General features: G+C 44.8%; 1 protein-coding gene across 1 annotated transcript in view; it reads right to left on the bottom strand.

The window, feature by feature from the left end:
* Window positions 1-21,562, bottom strand: part of SYNPO2 (synaptopodin 2) — a 336,703-nt gene that overhangs the window by 87,022 nt on the left and 228,119 nt on the right. Inside the window, exons 3-4 of the mRNA XM_075350134.1 lie at window positions 9,721-10,487; window positions 847-2,993 (exon numbers count right to left, since the gene is read on the bottom strand). Coding sequence (XP_075206249.1) covers window positions 847-2,993; window positions 9,721-10,487 — 2,914 coding nt within the window. The remainder of the gene's footprint in view (window positions 1-846; window positions 2,994-9,720; window positions 10,488-21,562) is intronic.

Below are 21,562 nucleotides of genomic sequence, written 5' to 3'. Positions count from 1 at the left end.
AGCTACCGCCATCATATATTCCAAAATACTAAAACATTTACTGAACCACCCATCATAAACACATTGAGCTCAAACGTAACAGATGAGCTTATTCTGATCTATAGTTGCACTTTCATTTGTCCAATATATAACCTCTCCATAGCTAGAATTGTAGGCCACTTCTAAGACGGAGACACATGACAAATTGATTCTGATACCTACCCGAGCCTACATTGTGCATAAACCTTTTTAGGACATACTGTACATTTTTAATTATATGCTTTATGACCAATCTTAGTAAGAATAAATAAATCACAGATGACAAATTCACACATCACCCCAAATAAATTAACTATATGTATACTTTGTAAAAATGTCATCATTTTCCAAATATCTTTCTATCATGTGCTTAGACTGATCAGTGATAACTTAATCGCTGACCTAAATAGATATAAGGTAAAAATGTGGGTGATCTGGACAGATAATAGAAAGTGGTATTGCATAATCGCTTTATATATGTAGTGATCACTAGTCACTACACTCATTGTTGAAGCACAAACCCAACAGTCCTGATTACTTAATAGTATACAAATGTATGCATCCAACTGGGACGTCAGTTACTGACAAATACTGTATTAAAGTTGTATATATGTACACACATATATAGGAAAACCTATGTGCAATTTATTTTTTTAAAGATGATAAGTGATTTGGACCCATTTTAAAGGATGATACAATGTTATGGTATTAAGTATAGCCAGGACATATGGCAATGTCAGATCACCACTGCAAACTATTTTTCCTTCTATAAGTGAAAATACATTTTCCAATTGAATACTATTCTTCACCAACTTCTGGTTTCCACACCTGGGCTGTAACACCAGCTTTCTTTGCAGAAAATTTCGGCCTTGGAGGAGCAATCAGTGTTGCTACCGGTGATTCTTGTCTAGGTTGCATGGCATAGCCCACTGAAGGGTAGGAGTCGCTGGTAGGAGTGAAGACACTTGACTGGAAGGAAGGCTGCGTGTTGTACACTGGCTGAGAATATTCAGGTGCTGGCTGGGCATTAACGTAAGCAGCATTGACAGGCCTTGCAGGCTGAGCTTGCTTCGCTGGAGGGAGAAAATTTGGCTTAGCAGTTTTCTTAGGTAATTCTGCATCTGATGTGTTAGCAGAAGGTGGCTGAAATGTGAATAATGAAGAGTTAAGTTGATATGGCTGGTGTTTCATTACTTCAAGAGGGCTCATTTGTTTAGTTGGCTTTTTCTTGGCAGCTGAGGATCCAGTTTTGGATCCAGGTTTATTTGCTGCTGGGGGATATAGTGGTGATTGGATTGGATTGTAAGACAATGGAGGTGGAGCTCGGACATTAGATGAGTATTTCCAAGAACAAGGTAATGATGGAGTTGGAGAGATTGGTCGAGCTGCTTTTTCTTGTACAGTTGTTGAATCAACAACAAATTTCTCCATTCGAGATTGTCTCCTGGCAAATAGTTCTGCTCCTTTTCCTTTTAAAGCTGGCATCTCATAGGCTGGACCTGCTGACCCTGATGGAGTAGTAGGTGGGGTTTTAGGCTTGGATATTTGGCTCAAACTTGTAGTTATCTTTGGTGGACCTCTAGGAGGAGCAGATAAATTAAGAGTGTTTGGAGGATTATAATGAAAATTTGAGTGTGCCACGGTGGCCTCTGCTGGGCCTTGGCTTTGAAATGAATTCTGGACTGGAAGCGGTTGTTGTGTAGGAGCAGGAGCAGCAGCAACAGCAGCAGCAGCAGATGGTGGGATCCAAACTGGTGATATTGGCATTACTGTAGTTGGTGACTTGACTGATGGTTTGGGGGCAACAGGTGGAGGTGTTTTTTGCTTGCCACCATGAACTTGCATAAAATTACATGCCTCTGCTCCAAGACTGAGGTAGTCTTCTTCTGGTCCTGACTCATTGCCTGTACCACGTTTACTTTCCCTATTCTGGACAAGTGTTAAAAGTGCTGGATTTGGACTTATTTTCGGCTGCTCCTTAAAGGTGAACATAGGTTTTGTGCTTCTACGTTTGGCTTCCATTAAGATCCCTGTCTTACTTGCTGGAACTGCAATTCTTTCATCTCTGGAAGCAATTTGTTCTGTAGGGTAAGATGGAGCCCAAACAGCTGCTTGGGCATTAGCAGGCACTGGTGAAGACACTTGATATCTTGGCTCAGGAGGTGGAGTAACTGAAGAGTATGGAGGTGGCGCAGGTACATCAGACATAGGGCTTGCTATATTTCTAGTAGGTGAAAATGCCAGAGCTGTTTGATTTGGGGCTCCACCACCAAAGGGTCTCGCTGTTCTGTTTAAAGAAGACTGAAGTGAACTGTTTGACTCATTTACTCCAGCAAACCCATTCTGCACCCTTGGCTGACTGTTGCTAACCTCTATGTAACTTTTGCTTACACAACTCTGGGTCTTAATGGATTGCTTTTGCTGCTGTGCCTGATATGAAATTGTGCTATTTACATTCTCTGTGAATGACACTTTCTCTTCAATACTATGTTTCCTCATCTCTTCTTGCTCTGCTGTTATTTGATCCATCCTTTGCTTCCTCCTTGCAAACATGAGAACCCCTTTACCTTTGGTCTCTGGAAGTTCCTCCATTCCTTCAATAGTATTTAGTTTCTTTTCAACCTCTACTAGTCCAATGTCCCAGTCAAAAGTTACAATATGTGCGGTGTTTTCAGGATCTGATGAGAAATCTTCATCTAGATCTGACTCACTAGCCCCATACAAAGTGACCTCAAAAGTATTCTCTTTATTTTCTTCTTCCTCGTTATCGTCTTCTTCGTCTTCGTATCGTTCAAGCTCCCCTGTGCCGTAGCTTGTCAACGTAAATTTCCTTGCTCTTTGTCGGCGCTTTTTAAACATCAACACCCCCTTGGAATTGGGGTTTGGAGCGGCAGTCAGGAGAAGAGCGATACTTTTACATTTAGACTTGGCTTCTTTAACTTGTTTTTCAGAAAGACTCTCGCTTCTTCTGAGCCCTGAATTAAAGAATAAAATAAAGGAAATTAAATAAAAGGAATGGCTTGATAAATGGGTATATAACACAGTGCAAATATTTACATGATTCAGAAATGCAGCATTAGCAACTCATGATATGTAGTTTATCAAACAATTATTTTTTAAATTATTTTTTTAAAGATGACATGCAATTGCATAAGCTATGAGAAGATGGCAGAGATAGCATGTGACCAATTGTATCATTTTTGAAACTGAGGGGGGTTTTTTGTTAGTACGGTATATACAATGTTCAGAATAACTCTTTCATGACTTTGGAATTTTTCGTTAGTGCGTTTTCATTTTTCTCTCTCCTGGTGCAAAAAACAATAGGTTTCTTTTTCCGTCAACACATCCATATGAGTGCTTGTTTTCTGTAGTATGGCCTATAGTTTTTAATGACACCATTCATTTTACCAAATACCATGTAGAAAAACGGGAAAAAAAAAAATTAAGGTCCGGTGATAATAATATGTTAAAAAAATGTGATTTTACCATTGTTTTTTTTACTTTTGATGTTCATTGTTTAGCAAAATGACCATGATTCTTTAGGCTTACCTAGAGAATCATAGTCATTCGCTAGTCTCGCAACGCATCACCCAGCATGGCTGCACACTCTTCTAACAGGAGCAGGTCAGCTGCATATATTTCTATGTAGCTGAGACGCTCCTGTCTGGACAGTGTGCAGCCATGGCGGGTGATGCGATGCGAGACTCGCACGAGTCTCTCGCGAGTTTCTCGCAAGTGTGACTCCAGCCCTAGTATAACTACAGGAATGCTAAATAGGTCCAGTTTTTATTATTTTAGTGGTGGGAAAAAAAAACACTGAAATTTGCCATTTTGACACCACTAACATTTTTTTCTGTTGACGACCTTTGGAGGGCTTGTCTTTTGCACCCTGATATTTTTATTGATGCAAGTTTTGGGGTAAATATGACATTTTGTTGCTGTTTATTGCATTTTTTGAGAAGTGGCCATTCCTTTTTTTTTGTTTTGCCATTTAACATACAGTTTAAATTATTTTATATTTTGCTAGATCAGACTTTTTTTGGATATGACTAATGTCTACTTTTGAAAGGGGACATGGGGTGGGATTTAAAGTTTTAAATATATATAGTTTTTTTAGATTATTAAAGCATTTCCTTTTATTTTTCTGTCCCCCTAGGTGACTTGAGACTAGAGATCACTACTACAAAAATAGTGAAATACTATAGTCTGTATATAGCTAAGCTGTTCTTCAATGTAGCCCAGCCTGTGACTGAGCTTTACAGGAGGACTAACATGGCAGTTACTGAAGCCTTCAGGAGGCCCACTGCTGCTATGTAACCTATCCGCTCCCCAGTAGCATGTACAGGAACCAGTACACACACACACACACACACACCACACACACCCCTGCAATGATATAATTTATAATTTAAATGTCACTATCAGAGATTGACAGCAGTATTTAAATGGTTAAACTCTAGTGATAGGAGCATGCTGTAGTCACTGCAGTTACAGGCAGATGACACTGCTGGCATCTGCCTGGTATGAAGCAGGCTCAGCTTCTGAATTAGCTTCATATTTTGCTTGGAGGCCTAAGATGAAAATATGATGGTTGTTAAGGATCTATCTTATATTTATGTGGGATCAATTTCACTGAAAAAAAATAGATATAGGCCCTGATTCATTCCTCTAAATGGCTTCGTGAATTTGGCACACAGTCAATAATGGACTTACAGTCTTGAACTGTTTTGACTCATTTTGACACCAAAAGTCATGTGTTGGTGTCAAAAAGTCACAAAAAAATGTAACAAAAATTGTGGCACACTCAAAAATACACCAGGGTAAACTGGAGTGAAGTTGCACCAAAAATGTGAAACTTGTTAAAAATTTGCAATTGAGAAATCAACTGAAAACATCAGGAATTACTAAACTCTGCCCACAAAGCATTAACTAAAAAAAAACCCAAACAATTGAGCATACATAAAATAAACTTGAAGAAAAGGGCAAATTGAATAATAAATTGGGTGCAAACAAAAAAGGGTGCAAAACACACAAAACAAGACAAAAAATAGGAGCAATGATGAATCAGGGCCTTAGTCTTCTGATACCTGTGTGCCCGCAAAGGGTAGCTAAAATATAAGACAAATAATTTGTTTAAAACAAGTTTTCGCCAAGCCTAAGGATAGGTGATAACTTGCTGAACGGTGGGTGCCCAAAAGACGGGACTTTCATCTATCGGCAGATAGGGGAGTTTTTATTCTGAAGGATCTTTTATCCATATTACAAAGTGTAGCAGCATATTGTATGTCTGACTGCTCCTCTATTCATTCCTTATGGGGTTGCCAGAAAAGCAGTTCAGCGCTTGGCAAGCCCTTAGGGAAATAAGGAGCCATGATCGGGAACATGCACTGCTGTTCCATTCTAACAGGAATCCCCATTATGATACTCGGGGCAGGTCCCAGTGGTCTGATCCACAAATAATATAGTATCTCACCTATCCTATGATAAGTCTGGACAACCCCATTATTTATGACATATTCAAATAAATTGTCTACGTGCTATACATTTGCTGACCCTTCCCTGCTAAAACAGCAGAATATTCATATTTCCTTCAACATTATCACATTAGGAAGGATTTATGATGGTAACCAATTGGTCTAGATACTGAAGGTTATTCAGGATTCAAGAGCACTCCTCTACGCTATGCAGGACCAGTGGCATAAAGTTTGGCAGATCTATCTCCACTGCCTGGCTGGAGGCAATACGAAAGATTGGCAAATAAGGAGCTGCTAAGGCGTGGTTAAAAGGTTTGGAATTGGAAAATATATGCAAATTAATTCAAGTTTAAACTCTTAAAACTTGATAGAAATTAAATACAGACATAATATTTTAGAATGGCATATATATTGGTATTTTTTTTACATACTATATTAAAGGCGTTATCCAGTACTTGGATATTGACAATTGCTGGGGTTTGTGAACCCCTATTAACCCCCATGCTGCTCATGTGGCAGCTGGTTGTAAACAGTGTAGGGGGCCGAAACAGCACAGCTCCATACAATGTGCAAAGGTCGTTCACAGATGCTGGAGCTCAGCTTCTCTTCACTTCATTGTGATCTGTAGTACCTGAGTATAGCCGCTACACAGTATATGGAGAGATTCTGTTCTGAACCCATGCACTGTTTGAACCTGGCCATTGTGGGATGCCCACCAATCTGATATTATCGGATATTGATGATCTATCCTATGGATAAGCTATTAAAATCTAAGTACTTGAAAACCACTTTACTCTGATGTAGGTGTAAAGAGGTGATTGATTAGCGAGCACTACTATTCTCGGATGCTTGGTACTCGTAAGGAGGAGTCAGAAATTTGGACGGACTTTACTAGTCTACCGAGTATAATGGAAGTCAATGGGGAACTTGAGCATTTTTCTGGAAGAGCTTCAGGAAAAATGCTTGAGTTCTCCATTGGCTTCCATTATACTCGGTACACGAGTCAAGCCTGTTGAAGTGTCCGATTGCTCTTTACGAGTGCCCAACCATGGTAGTGCTTGCTCATGATTAGTGATAAGTGCTCAGTCACAAATCCTATTGGCAATGGGGCAAGAATTGAAAAAAAATTCCCAATAATAAGATCAATTTTTCCTTTGTAAAAAATTTGCCCCATATACATTTTTCTTGGAACAGACTAAAGTAAATGCTACGACTGAAGCATTTACGAAGAACAAGTTTGAAGCCTGGATAATAAGTGTTCTGATATAAAAATTAAGATTATTTAGTATTGGATGTTAAAAATGGGCATCTCTTCTGAGTTTGGTCTGAACTTTGGGTTTTGGCTTAGAAATTGTTATAAAAAATGTTGGCCTAAAATGTGTGAAAGTCGACTTAAGGCATGTTGCCATGTAGAAGACTTCTTTTGTAGGATTCCATTCTTTATTAATGAATAAGGTTATTTTTGTAGAAAATGGGAGTTTAAAATCCCAGTCAGATTTCAGGTTGGATTCCTGTGGGAAAAAACAGGAACAGACAATTGCTAGAAGTATAATAGTTACCTTATGGTAGATTTATTCGTCATGTGAAAAATTTGATATCTATTTGCATCCGTCACAAAAATCTGAGACTGACCAGCAGATGATGTTTACATCAATGGCCAGTTTAGTGGCTGGCTGATATGATTGATTGATTGCTTCCAAGCAATTAAAAAATGATTTCTTTCAACCAATCGAAATTTGGTCAATATTTTTTATTTGCGTTTTAATATTTTTTTAATATTGTTGGTGGTATAGTGCTATAACACTACAATTAATGTTTAGTTTAATATCATCTGGAGAAAAATATATGTCGGACATTGTATTTTCCATTATATGAATAATTTTTCATTGGATATATGGCCAGCTTAAAAGGGTTGTCAAAGGCATAGATGATAACATACAGATTGGTGGGGTTGCAACCACTTTGACAGGCAATGATCGACAGAATGTGGAATTTTTATTATTAACCAGACACTTTTATACCCATAATAAAATGGAACTTGAACAATGGACCGGCACTCCAAATCTTTTGGAATTTCTGAGAATTTATTCCATATAAGCATACAGATGTAAATTTACGCCTTTATTCTTATATGGAATAAATTCTCATAAATTCCAGGAGATTTGGAGTGCCCGTCCTTTGTTCAAGTTATATTGTAGATGCCTTCCTCGGACACATGCACCTTGGATTGTGTACCGCCTGGAACACTTGTTTCTGCATAACAAAATGGAGAGACAGGTTGGATGCCTGACCGCTGCTATGTTCTCTATGGAACTCACGGAAACAGTCAAGAACAGCACTTGGCAGCATCATAGGAAATTACTGGAGCGCTGGTTAATCATATGGAGTGCTGTTCTAGTCTATTGGAGATAAAAGTGCTCGATTCTGTTAATCAGTCCAGTTTCCAGAATTGGACCGCCACAAATGATACCTTATTTTTACAGGACAACCAATTTAAGTGACTGGTTGATTGGTAAATTAATGGTTTAAAAAAGATGACATAAAATAAAGGTATTCATGCATGCTAAATAGAGGATTTTTTTTGGAAGGGGGGGGGGATTGGAGACCTTTTTCCATATACTCTTATAATGGAGGCTATTATTAGTAAGAGGAAATGCAAGTGAATGAACTTTATAGTTTTTCTCTTGTCCTAAACAAATCCATCAGTCTATTCAAGCTCAGTTGTCAGGGCACAGGGAAACATGTGTCAGTATGAAATACATATTAGATACATTCACTTTTCACATGTCACGCAAGATATTCTTAGTAAACCTAGCACACAACTGTGTCAAAACTCTAAGAAGTGCTGAAAAGTATGCCTTGAATTCTTGCCTAAGCTTTGGGGCTAGCTTCTTATTTACAGCACCCTTACCTCAGCACTGCATTCCAACAGTTACTCCTGTCCTTCCCCGAGGTTTATGTGACAGCTTCTAACAGCTGATTAGATAAACAGATCATCCCCTGGCCGACACTTCTGGGGCGCAGTCAACGCTGCTTTCCCTTTACAAGAATTCTGTCGAAAACGGACTCAAACACTACTAAGTTTGAGTCTTATTATATGTATTTATATTTTTTGTATATCTATTTTTTTAATATTGTATTTTGAAATATTTGTAAAAAAACATAAAAACATAAAACTTTTCATAATGATTCACTTATTGAAATTACATTCATATTCAATTATTCCTATGTAAAATAATTTCCCTACAGTCAGAATGATCATCAACATAATGTATTATATATACACATTATATAGGGGTCTTCAACCTGTGGGTGACTAGCTACTGAAGAATAATTACTCCCAGTCATTATCAATAAATGCAATATTCAACAACTGGAACATAATCAATACAAAAGCAAAAAACAAATTTAGCGACAAACGTAGTAAAAACAAAATCTTTGTTGGACAAGCTGATTTTGTGACAGTGATTAAGAATTTCAGAGAGATAATGACTATTGTGGTTTGATCTGTCGAAACCAGAGCTCACTGTCATATATAAGACAGACATGTAGACTTTGCCTTATTGTGAATATTATCTGGTCCTTATGCCTACAGTTATCATTAATGGAATAATCAAGACCTGGATGCAATAATCATCTACAAATAAAGATTGCTAATCACCAATTACTCATAAATCAAGTTAATTCATAGTCTACTCTAGTTTCAGTCTACGATTTCCAGCTTCCACTACAACCATAGTAATGTTATCCAGGAAAGTTAAGTGAATATTGTATAGTCAGCATGTAGTTTTGGACTACGTCAGGCTATTTCTCAGAATAGAATTTGTGTCTGACCTCTAAAGGGATCAAGGCAGAAGAAATAGTAAGTTCATTTCACAGTCTAGCAGACTCACAAAATGGAAAGGATCATGTAGCTACCCAGTGCTCCACATGTTAGTGTCTGTCAAACTGTCTTCTGCAAGGATCATCAAGCTTTTTCATCAAGGCAGATTTGTAGGCTAAATGTCCATTTCAACAATTCTCATCATTATATTTTACAATGAACTTTCAATTAATTTCTGTTGCACTGTCAAGCCATTTTATGCAGAACTCAATTCATGCAATGAGATGTAAAGGTATATGATTGTTATATTTCTAAGTGCTGGTATCTAAAATTAGTAAGAAAAGATTGTGCAAATGTCAAGTTACTATACATCAAGTAATGAATGGCCAAATATAAACTACTTACTGGCGTGCCTGGCCCGGTGTTTGTTAGGTCTGATGTGATCCTGCTGATCCTCCTCGCCTTGCTCTGAGTCTTCAACTGTGATTCCAAAGGAGACAGTAGAAGGAGGTTCCTCTGAGTGCCCTCCTTCCTCTCCAGACTTATCACACCCCTCAGTAGGCAAAGAGATGGACTCAAATTCTCTACCAGAGCAGTCTAAGATCAATTCAACCTTAGAGAAAGGTGTTTCTTGTGCTTCTCTTAGTGGGATAATTTTTGGCTGTTGCTTTCCGCTTATCTGAAACGTGGTAGATGCCTTCTGCATAGGTGTAGGAGAAGCTGGAGTATCAGCTTCACGTTTTTGTTCAACCTGCTCTGTGTTAGAAGATATGTCAGTGCCCAAAAGAGTCACAATAGGAACACCTCCAGTACTCAAATGCATGTCTTGTGAGAGGGACAGTTGTAATTCTACCATCGCACCCTGTCGTCCTTCCTCTATTCTTCGTGTAACAGGGACGTCAATTGTTGCGTTACCCTTTGGAGTTTCGAACACTGAAGGTGTAATCTTGTGGCACAAAATGATCTCTTTTTCTGATCCTGCTTCCATCACACCCATACCACACTCTGTCCTTGAATAAAAAGACTGACAGTTTGTTTCGGACATTTCATGTTCTCTGGGTTCAGATTCTGGGCCTGTACGGATCTGCAGGGTGGTACTTTCTGTTTTTAACTCCTTGTTGAGATTTTCTTCCCCATTTTTATTTTCCACTGTCAGAGTCTTACTTGATGATCTGTGATAAAAGGGAAAAAACAATCACTCTTGTTTCTAAATATTGTATGTACACTTGGAGAAGATGAGCTGTAAGGAGAGAGAGAGTGCAATAGAGTTTCATCTTGATACATATCAAAGGTATATGCTCCCCTTAGAACTGATAAAAAAGGCATAAAGGTATGTCTGCTGCTGTAGTGCCATGGGCTGGTAGGGCCGAGAATTGTTGCGTAGGAGTAAAAGTTGTATTAATCTTGCGCTGCTCACAATCATTCAGATAATGCTGTATTTGTGAAAGATGAATGGTCTTGATTTGGTCAACGCGTTTCGAACGCCACTAAATTCTTCCTCAACATCTCAGACACATCTTAATATGTGTATGAGATCTTGAGGAAAAAGTCAGTGGACTTTAAAACATGTCGATCAAATAAAGACCATCCTTCTTTCAGTCATACCGCATCATCTGAATGATTTTCAGCAGCGCAAGATTAATTCCCTCATCATAAGCTGCAGAAATGGCTAGGAGACGCCTCCCAGCTCAGTGCTGAGACATTTTCTGTAGGCTGGTACAAATCAGTTCTGTCTAGTAGTGATGGGCTCCTCTCACTAAAAAGAGACGTATCTTTTCTATTCTAACTGGATCCCTATGAAATATGTGCTCACTCCAGGTAAACACCTAATTAAGATAATGTTAACGCGACAAAAACCCCTGCCCACTGGCACCCCAAACCCCGCCCACTTGCAACAGGCCAATTAAATTGTTGAATGGGCAGGGTTGTATTCAAGTGGGTGGGATTTCATCCGCTGAACATTGGAACAGCCATTAAGAGAATTTAGTGGCTCTCACTGGGGTGTCGGCTCCCGTCATGCACAGCAGAGAGACGGCTCTTTGCGCGGAATCAGTCTTGTTCGACATATCACTACTGTCTAGTCTAGTTCAGAGTGAAGAAGGAAGTACAATTCCTCCAAGAATCTCTATTCCAGTCCATGCTGAGGGGACATCTTGCTTTATATAGTTGCCTCCAGAAAGGAATGAAGCTTTCCATAATAAGAAGAGATGAAGCTGAACAAGTGCTCTCCTGCACACTGATTTTTTTTATGCGCCTCTGGTGGTAACCAATTCCACGTGACTTTCACACCACAAACTTTGTCTGCCCTACCCACTGCAAAAGGAAACAGTAGCACCTAAAAACGTGGGTAACTTCATACATAGTGTGTCATCAAGAGGACTCAACCTGTCATGGTCTCTCTATCAGCACAGCATTATCTGAACCAGGGCCGGCTTCAATTTTTTTGTGGGCCCAGGGCAAAAGAGTCTCCGTGGGCCCCATGCACATGCAGACATGCACATACACAGTTACGTACACATACAGTACAGACCAAAAGTTTGGACACACCTTCTCATCTCTAGAACAACTGTTAAGAGGAGACTTTGTGCAGCAGGCCTTCATGGTAAAATAACTGCTAGGAAACCACTGCTAAGGACAGGCAACAAGCAGAAGAGACTTGGTTGGGCTAAAGAACACAAGGAATGGACATTAGACCACTGGAAATCTGTGCTTTGGTCTGATGAGTCCAAATTTGAGATCTTTGGATCCAACCACCGTGTCTTTGTAAAAAAGGTGAACGGATGGACTCTACATGGCCTGGTTCCAACCGTGAAGCATGGAGGAGGAGGTGTGATGGTGTGGGGGTACTTTGCTGGTGACACTGTTGGGGATTTTTTCAAAATTGAAGGCATACAGAACCAGCATGCCTACCACAGCATCTTGCAGCGGCGTGCTATTCCATCCGGTTTGCGTTTAGTTGGACCATCATATATTTTTCAACAGGACAATGACCCCAAACACACCTCCAGGCTGTGTTAGGGCTATTTGACTAAGAAGGAAAGTGATGGGGTGCTACGCCAGATGACCTGGTCTCCACAGTCACCAGACCTGAACCCAATCAAGATGGTTTGGGGTGACTTGGACTGCAGAGTGAAGGCAAAAGGGCCAACAAGTGCTAAGCATCTCTGGGAACTCCTTCAAGACTGTTGGAAAACCATATTGGGTGATTACCTCTTGAAGATCATCAAGAGAATGCCAAGAGTGTGCAAAGTAGTAATGAAAGAAAAAGGTGGCTACTTTGAAGAACCTAGAATATAAGACATATTTTCAGTTGTTTCACACTTTTTTAAGTATTTCATTCCACATGTTTTAATTCATAGTTTTGATGGCTTCAATGTAAATCTACAATTTTCAGAGTCATGAAAATAAAGAAAACTCAGTGAATGAGAAGGTGTGTCCAAACTTTTGGTCTGTACTGTACATATTTGAAGACAAATTCAGAAAAATACATATAAACAGCCATAAATACAGTATATACACAGACATATACACTGACATACATAGACACACATCATATATGCACACACAGACACATTAGAGATATTTTCAGTATGAGGAAGCCGACAGCAAGCCTCACTCACCTTCCCCGCTTGTTTCCGTCCAGCTCCTCCCTGGCATGTGTCTGTGTAGGGCACGCTGATGACAGACATGGCCGCACTGAGTGCACTGTGATGAGTTTGCTAGCACTGCTGTATATACATCACAGGAGGGGCTGTGGGCTACAGTGTATACATCACGGGGGGCTGGGCTCAAATACATCACAGGAGAGGCTGGGGCATAGACATCACTGGGGGCATAGACAGCACTGGGATGGCATGTACGTTACTTGGGTCACTGGGGGGCATACACATTACTGGGGGGGGGATAGACATCATGGGGGGCATTGAGATTACTGGGGAGTCATAGTCATCACTAGGGGGCCTACACGTTACTGGGGGGCATAGACGTCCCAACTGCTCCAATAACAAGTGAATTGAACTGGACTCCAGCTGCCCTGAGAGGCCCTAAACCTGCTGCTTCACAAGGAGATGAAACCTTCTCTCATGCATAGTATACTGAGTGTATCCTATTCTGTGAATTACAATGACAGTGCCTTTAAGAGAGACTAATATCTTGTTAATTCCTTCAGTTAAAAAGTGTTATTTTTGCAAGTTGATGTATGCCTAGTTGCTTGCAATTTCACTAACACCATAGGCAAGCCAACATCTGCACCCAGATATCACCTCTATAGAGGTGCCCCGGGAGTCCTATACCACCTCCATAAATTCAATCTCCTGCTATTAACAAATGCTGTGGACACAAGTGAAGTGTGTAAAGATCCAGCAACCCCTTTCAGCTGCCATGAGATTACCATCTGTTACTAGTGGAACTACATGTTCCAGCTGACCCTACTGCAACATCTGGTGCCTTTCCCATGGCACATCACAGAATCATATCAGAAAAATATTAAGTAAGAAAAAAAAATAAGGTTATGTTCACAATCTGTTTTGGGATGTTTAGTATATTCGCTTGGACAACTTTGAAATAGCACTGCTCCAGCATGGGTTTTTTTCAGCATTGGAGTGGTGCTTTAAATCTAAGCTCTCTACCCCCTGTCATATACTCACCTTCCGGCGGCTTCACCTTTTACCCATACTACTCTGATCCCACAGTGGTCCCACTGACTGTAGCATCTGACTGGCTGGAAGTCTTAGGTGACGTCACAGGTGCTCAATGCATCTCTATGAGAGCCAGAACAGGGCTGTCATAGAGTTGTATTGAGTTGTGACCTCCGGCGCACTCCATGAGACAGTGGAGCTGCTGGCAAGTCACAAATCACAGGAGTGACGATGATAGAAGATAAAGACACCGGAATGTGAGTATATGACAGGGGTCAAGGGACCTGGATTTAAAGCACCACTACAGCGGTACAATAAATAAAACGCTGGAGTGGTGCTTTAAAGATATTAAAAATGTCATCTTTCAGCATTGGAATCAATTGTAAAAAAAAGAACAGTGTATTTGCTTAACTTCTTTTTTAATATTTTTTTTTCTCCAGATACTGCTGTATGGAAAGCACCATTGTCTATCTTTAAAACAAACAGTAGTCAACTGGCAGCAAGGAGGCTCAGTGGTTAGCACTGTCGCTTTGCTGTGCTGGGGTCCTGGGGATTTAAATCCCACCAAGGACAGTGTACCGCCCCGGGGCTCGGCCGGCTGCCGAGCCGCTCGGGTCCGTGCTCGTCGGTGGGTGGCTCGAGCTCCTCCCGGGGGTCATGTCGCTCTGAAAGGGAGTTGGCGCTACTGTCGCGGGTGGAGGGGCCGTGCTCGCTAAAACTCCAAAACTAAACTGTCTGCTTTTTCCCGCTTTCAGGCCTGTGAACTCCTCGGTGGGTGGGGACAACCGCCTGGCTTCGCCCCACCTGGTGTGGACATCAGACCCTGGAGGGAGGCAACAAGGATTTTGTTTGACTGGTGTTGACTATCCAGGGGAGGGGGTGTGTGTGATGTTAAGTGTGTGACTACCTGGCTAGTCCAGGGCATCACATTCCCCCTTGGTGAAATGCAGACCATCCGCGGGCTGCCCGTCCATCACCGGTTTTATTTCTGAAAAATATAAGTTAACATAGAAAACATATAAACAATAAGCATTCTTTTAACTCTTCCCTTACGGGAGTCTTTTCTCTTAAACGTTACTAACAGATATAAAACATTTTTATTAATAACGGACTGGTCCATGTTCTTCCGCTTCCCTACCCAAGCAACCTACACCTTGATGCTGCCCCTAAGAAACGGGCAGCACCCCTCTTCCCCAGTCCGGAAGCAGGAACTCGGTTCCAGGTCACCCAAGCGGGAACGGGTACGGTGTCTCACACCCAGCTGTCATTTCAGGGGACCCCATGTCCAGGGGGACCCCTGACCTCCGGAGGATGGCCACCGGTCCTGGTGGTGGCCGGACCTGGCCTGCTCTGCTGCGGGTCCTTCCTCCAATCTGCCTCTCCAGAGGCGGTAACGGAACACGGCCCAGCAAATTATTTACAAGACCACAAGTTCGTGGTTGGCCTGCAAGTTCTCAGCCTTGTCTCTGGAAGGGGGTTAGTGGAAACACATAAAGTCCCCACGGGGACAACTTTTCTTCTTTTTCGGACGGTAATCAGGTGAGGTATTCGGGTAATTGGTGTTCATTCATTCAGATAAAAACTTAAAACAAGAACAAGGTGCTGATGGTCCCAACGGGGACAACTGGGTTCCAACGGAGGACCGCTGTCATTCAACACTCTTCTCTTTAAACAGCGATCTCGTGGCGCAGCTGCCGTAGCTGCCGCTTCCAGCATGGAGCATCTTCAACCTGCTCCGGGTCAACTTGTATGGGGGACGGGCCCAGCTGGAATCACTCCGTGCCGGCTACGACCGACACCTTCGATAACGAGGGACCCCGCTGTGACGTGGCCTGTTCTGCCGCTTGGCAGCTACATCCCTGCCGTGCCTCAGCCGAGGCCGGGTGTCTGGGAGCGGGCATCGGGACTTGCAGTGCTGGCTTCGGGTCGAAGATTGCCTCCGCTGCGGCCGGGCGGACTGCCGGGGCCGTCGTCATCTCCGTCGCAGCCGGGATGGAAGCCGGGACGGGTGCCAGGGCGGTGACAAAGGTAAGGTCTGGGCCCTCTGCCTCAGATGCTGCGGGCTCTGCTACCGGTGACAGGGGTAACGGGTCGGTCGGGGCGGTGGCCGCGGGCATGGGCAGTGAGGGAGGTGGCGTGGTGAATGGCAGCAGGCCGGGCCCCTCAGCCGCAGCGACTGTTCCCTCGGGGACATAGGGGCGTGGGTCGCTTACCCGCTCCTCGGAGACCACCTCCACTTCACATGCCCGCACGGTTGCAACCAGGCCCTTCATCTCCGACATCCACTCCGCCATCATGGAGTGGACTGTGGCCTGTAGCTCCTGGCACATCTTGCTGCTGGGTCCAGGAACGGGTTTCGGCAGAGTCCTTGCATCCCTGCACTCTGCGGCGCTAGTTACATGCCGCCATTCTTCACCCGCTCCCCCTTGGTTCTTACTAGCACTTCCTTCTTCTGGGGGCGGGGCTTCACTTTCGCGCCCTCCCTGCTCGAGGAAGACGCTCGAGCGGGAAATCTTCGCGCCCAAGATGGCAGAACTTCAAATTTTTCGGCCAGACGCCGCTGGCGAGGACTGCAATGCGCACTTCTACAGGTAGGTAGATTAGTTCTATCCTGTTTGTGACGCCACGTTGTCGCGGGCGGAGGGGCCGCGCTCGCTACGCTCGGGTCCGGGGCTGCTGCTGCTGCTCGGTGCGGTGGGCCGGACCCGGGGACTCGAGCAGCGCTCCTCGCCCACGAGTGAAAGGGGGGGTTTGTTTGGGGAGATAGTCCGTGACACCACCCACGGGTCGTGGTGATAATGGGCACCACCGCTGCTGGTTATGGGGATCCCGGGAGCGATGGCAGGGAGCAGCTAGGATGTTGTTTCCCTCTCCGTGGGTAGGGGTTGGTGATCCCAGGGCCCAGTGGTGATACGGGGAGGCAGGGTAGCTGGGGTGCAGGGTTGCGGAGGCAGCGCGGCGCGGTGCCGAATGGCACTGTTGTACTCACTCAGGCACAGATTCACAGAGTCTCTGGTAAACCAAACGGCTGGATGGACGGGTCCCGCAGCCGGCGGCAGTGTCTTTGCTCTCCGCGGACAGGTTTATGGTGGCTGTCTTTCCCTGCACCTCTGTAGAAAGTATTGACTCCGATGGTTTCCCAACGGTAGTCCGCTTCCCGACGTGTATGTACCGAAGGAGCCCGTTTTGCCCGCAGGCGCTGGCCCTTGGATCTCTAGCCTATGGCGGTGGCTTTTTATCCTCACTGTGTGGACTGTTGCCTTCTGTCAGGTCTTGGGTGTTAGGGAACCCCTGGGGTTCCGGTCACTCTCGGATTTGACCGTTGTCGGCGGCTCCTAGCCTGGTCGGTGTCCGATGGCCCTGCCTTTGTGCTTGGTACAAATCTGCTCCCCGGCTCGGTACCAGCGGGCCACCGCCCGTCCCCGGTCCTACGGTTCCACTGACTTGCACCACCTCCTGCAGACGGCCACCATCGTCTGCCGACCTTACTGACAGTGCCTGGGCTCCTACCCAGACACTAGCAGTTTCTCCACTCCAAACTCAACTCCTCACTCTACTTCCACTGAACTCCAAACTGAACTGACTCCAAAACTAAACTGTCTGCTTTTTCCCGCCTCCAGGCCTGTGAACTCCTCGGTGGGTGGGGCCAACCGCCTGGCTCCGTCCCACCTGGTGTGGACATCAGACCCTGGAGGGAGGCAACAAGGATTTTGTTTGACTTGTGTTGACTATCCAGGGGAGGGGGTGTGTGTGATGTTAAGTTTGTGACTACCTGGCTAGTCCAGGGCGTCACACTACATGTAAGGATTTCGGTGGGGAAGGTTCACGGCCGAGGCTGTGGAGTTTAAAGATGTAAGTGCGTGACGCCACCCACGGGTTGTGGTGAATGTGGGCACCACCGCTGCCGTTAACTAGGCTCCTGGGGACGGTGTTATGCAGCCTGGTGTTGACCCGTCCATGGGCAGGGGGTGATGGTCCCGGGGCCCGGTGGTTGTGAGGTGCAGGCAAGATGGTGTAGTGCGGTGCGCGGCCCGAGGGCACTGTTGTACTCACTATGACAGATACACCGGAGTCTCTGGTAAACCAAAAAGGATGGTAGTCGGTGCTCTCAGCCGGCTGCGCTTTGCCCCTTTCTCAGGTGGGTGGTTCCCGCCTTTCTCCTACACCTCTTTGTAGAATTTGACTGCCTATGCTTCAGCATTGGTAGTCCACTCCCTGGCTTGATGTGTGTCGGGGAACTAGTTTGCCCGCAGGCACTGGCCCGTGGGATCTCTCTGCCTGTTCGGTGGCTTTCTATCCCCCTTGGTGGGCTGTTGCCGTCTTTCGGGTCTTGGGACGGGAAAGGACCTAAGGTCCAGACCTCAATCAGTGAATTTGACGTGGTCCAGTGGCTTCTGGACCTTGTTCTGGGTCTAAGTACCCCTCCTGGTGCTCCGGTTTCCAGTTGGCTCCCCAGTTCGGTTCCGGCAGGCCACTATCCTGTCCCGTCCCGGTCCCTTACGGTTCCACCAGCCGTCTTCCCGGCTCCTGCAGGCGGCAACCACCGTCTGCCTCCTTGCCACAGTACCAGGGCTACGACCCCGACAACGGTCAGTGTTTTTGCTGCAGACCTGACGCCACAGGCTTGCTGCACTTGAACTCCACTCACTACTAACTACTGATTGAACTGACACTCAACTGACAACTGACGTTTGTTTCCTGTCATCGAGGACTCTGGACTCCTTGATGGGCGTGCCAACCGCCTGGCTCCTCCCCCTGGTGTGACCATTGAACACTGAGAGAGGTGACAAGGGTTTGTAGGTTGGCTGCTGTCACCTTATTAGGGGCTGGTGTTTGTGCAGGGGGTCTACCTGTGACTACCTGGCTAGTCCAGGGCATCACACAGCATCTACGTGGAGTATATATGCTCTCCCTGGTTTCCCTCCACACTCCCTAAACTACATACCCTACTAATAGGTAATTTAGATGGTGAGCCCCAATGGGGACAGTGATAATAATCTCTGTAACACAATGCATAAAAAAAACAAATGAGGGATGGTGTGGTCTAAGGATATCAATACCCTTTATGAAGGTGGGAAGAATTTTTAACAGCTTGTTTTCCTCAGGCATAATTGGACAAAAAAGAGATTTTATTATGTGAACCAGGAACTCGTTATCATCCAGTGTTTTCATATTCCAGAACTGCAACCTCCCTGGAGTGTCCAGAAGTACAAGGTGTTCAGTGCAGGATGAACAGTGCAGCTAGAGAGAGATTACCGTACATACAAGGGAAATTGTCATGAATAGTACCTGGATGATGTGAGTCCTTCGGGTATGTGGGCGTCCGACCCCAATGTGACAATTTCCCTTGGTATTTAATCTCTCTCTAGCTACACTGTTCCTCCAGAAGTATATTCTTACTTTCTGCAATTTGTATTACATTACATTGATATCCATATAATTTATGGTCAGCGTGAAATAACCTTTTTTCTACTAACCATCCTCTTACTATGTACAGTGAGAAAAATAAATATTTGACACACTGCCGATTTTGCAAGATTTTCCAACTACAAAGAATGGAGAGGGCTGTAATTTTTATTGTAAGTACACTTCAACTGTAACAGACAGAATAAAAACAAATCCTGAAAATCACATTGTATGGTTTTTAAATAATTAATTTGCATTTTATTGCATAAAATAAGTATTTGATATAATAGAAAAACATAACTTAATATTTGGTATAGAAACCGTTGTTTGCGATTACAGAGGTCAGACGCTTCCTGTAGCTTTGACCAAGTTGACACTCACTGCAGCAGGGATTTCGGCCCACTCCTCCATACTAATATTCTCCAGATCTTTCAGGTTTCGGGGCTGTCGCTGGGCAACACTGAGTTTCAGCTCCCTCTAACGATTGATTTTTTTATTGGGTTCAGGTCTGCATATTTGCTAGCCCACTCTTGAAATGCTTCTTATGGAGCCACTCCTTAGTTGCCTTAGCTGTGTGTTTCAGGTCATTGTCATGCTGGAAGACTCAGCCAATACTCATCTTACTGAGGGAAGGAGGTTGTTGGCCAAAATTTCACTATACATGACCCCATCCATCCTCCCTTCAATACAGTGCAGTCATACTGTCCCCTTTGCAGAAAAGCACCAGCAAAGTATGATGTTTCTGTCACATCCTGGCAAAACCAGGTAGTCAGACAGATAGGCCCCCGCACAACACCTATCCCACACAGGGTTAAAACAGCCGACCTGAAACCCTAGTCACCCCCCTCAGGGAAGGACAGACATACCAGTGGGCGGGACCAGGCGGATGGAGAACGCCCACCTAAGGGTCTGGAGAACCCAGGGTGGGAAAACAGTTAGTTAAGTTTGGAGTTGAGTTAAGTGTGGAGTTGAGGTTGGAGGAGAAGCTGACAGGTGCCAGGGTCGGAACCCTGACACCTTGGCTAGGTGGCAGACAGTAGTCAGTGCCAGCAGGAGACGGGAAGACGGCTGCCAGAGATCCGAGGTGGACCGGGGCAGGGTTCGAGCCCGCCGATACCGACACCGGAGAACCGACCCGGAAACCGTGCACAAAGGGGGTACTTGGACCCTGAAGCCAGGACCGGCACCAACGGCATAGTTAATTAACCAATTGAGGGCAGGATTTTAGGTCCTGTCCAAACCTAAAGGCCGCTTTACATGCTACGACATCGCTCAAGCGATCTCATTGGGGTCACGGAATTTGTGACGCACATCCGTCCGCTTTAGCGATGTCGTTGCGTGTGACACCTATGAGCGATCTTGCATCGTCGCAAAAACGTGCAAAATTGCTAATCGGTGACATGCCCCCCTATTCCCAATTATCGTTGCTGCTGCGTGTACGATGTAGTTCGTCGTTCCTGCGGCAGCACACATCCCTATGTGTGACACCGCAGGAACGAGGAACCTCACCTTACCTGCGGCCGCCGGCAATGCGGAAGGAAGAAGGTGGGCGGGATGTTACGTCCCGCTCATCTCCGCCTCTCCGCTTCTATTGGGCGCCGGTCACAAGGACGTTAAGTAGTGTGACGGATCTGGACGATGTCGTGAGCCACGGGTAGCGATTTGCCCGTGTCGCACAACCGATGGGGTGGGTACGCACGCTAGCGATATCAGTAACTGTATCGCAGCGTGTAAAGCGGTCTTTAGTCCCGAAAAGTAGACAACCACCTACAGAGAGGGATTGGGCGTCCGCCAGGGCCCGGTAGATCCCACGGGTCAGCGTCTGACAGGCACGGCTCCCAACCAAAGGACCGGGAGTGGACTCCCGTGTTACACACCGGGAAGTCTATCTCAGAAAAACTCGAAGTGCAGAGGAGAGAGGCATTGACTACTAGCCCGGGTGTGGGACCAGATACACCCGTCTACGGAGGCCGGCCACCATCACCTTGGTTTATCAAAAGAACTGTGTGTTTATTGACTTCACACATCAGTACAGCTTTATCCAGCACCAGGACAACTGAACTGTAAGTGTGCTGATCCCTGCAACCTTGCACAACACTGGGCCCCGGGGCATCCATCCCTACCCATGGAGGGGTTAACTTCCAGCTGCCATCACATCTCCCCCGGGTACCCCACAACAGCAGCGGTGGTGCTACATCTCACCA

This window comes from Anomaloglossus baeobatrachus, chromosome 1 (genome assembly GCF_048569485.1).
Source record: "Anomaloglossus baeobatrachus isolate aAnoBae1 chromosome 1, aAnoBae1.hap1, whole genome shotgun sequence".
Lineage (NCBI taxonomy): Eukaryota > Metazoa > Chordata > Amphibia > Anura > Aromobatidae > Anomaloglossus > Anomaloglossus baeobatrachus.
The sequence above is the reverse complement of the archived record's forward strand: the minus strand, read 5'-3'. Positions and strand labels throughout refer to the sequence as shown.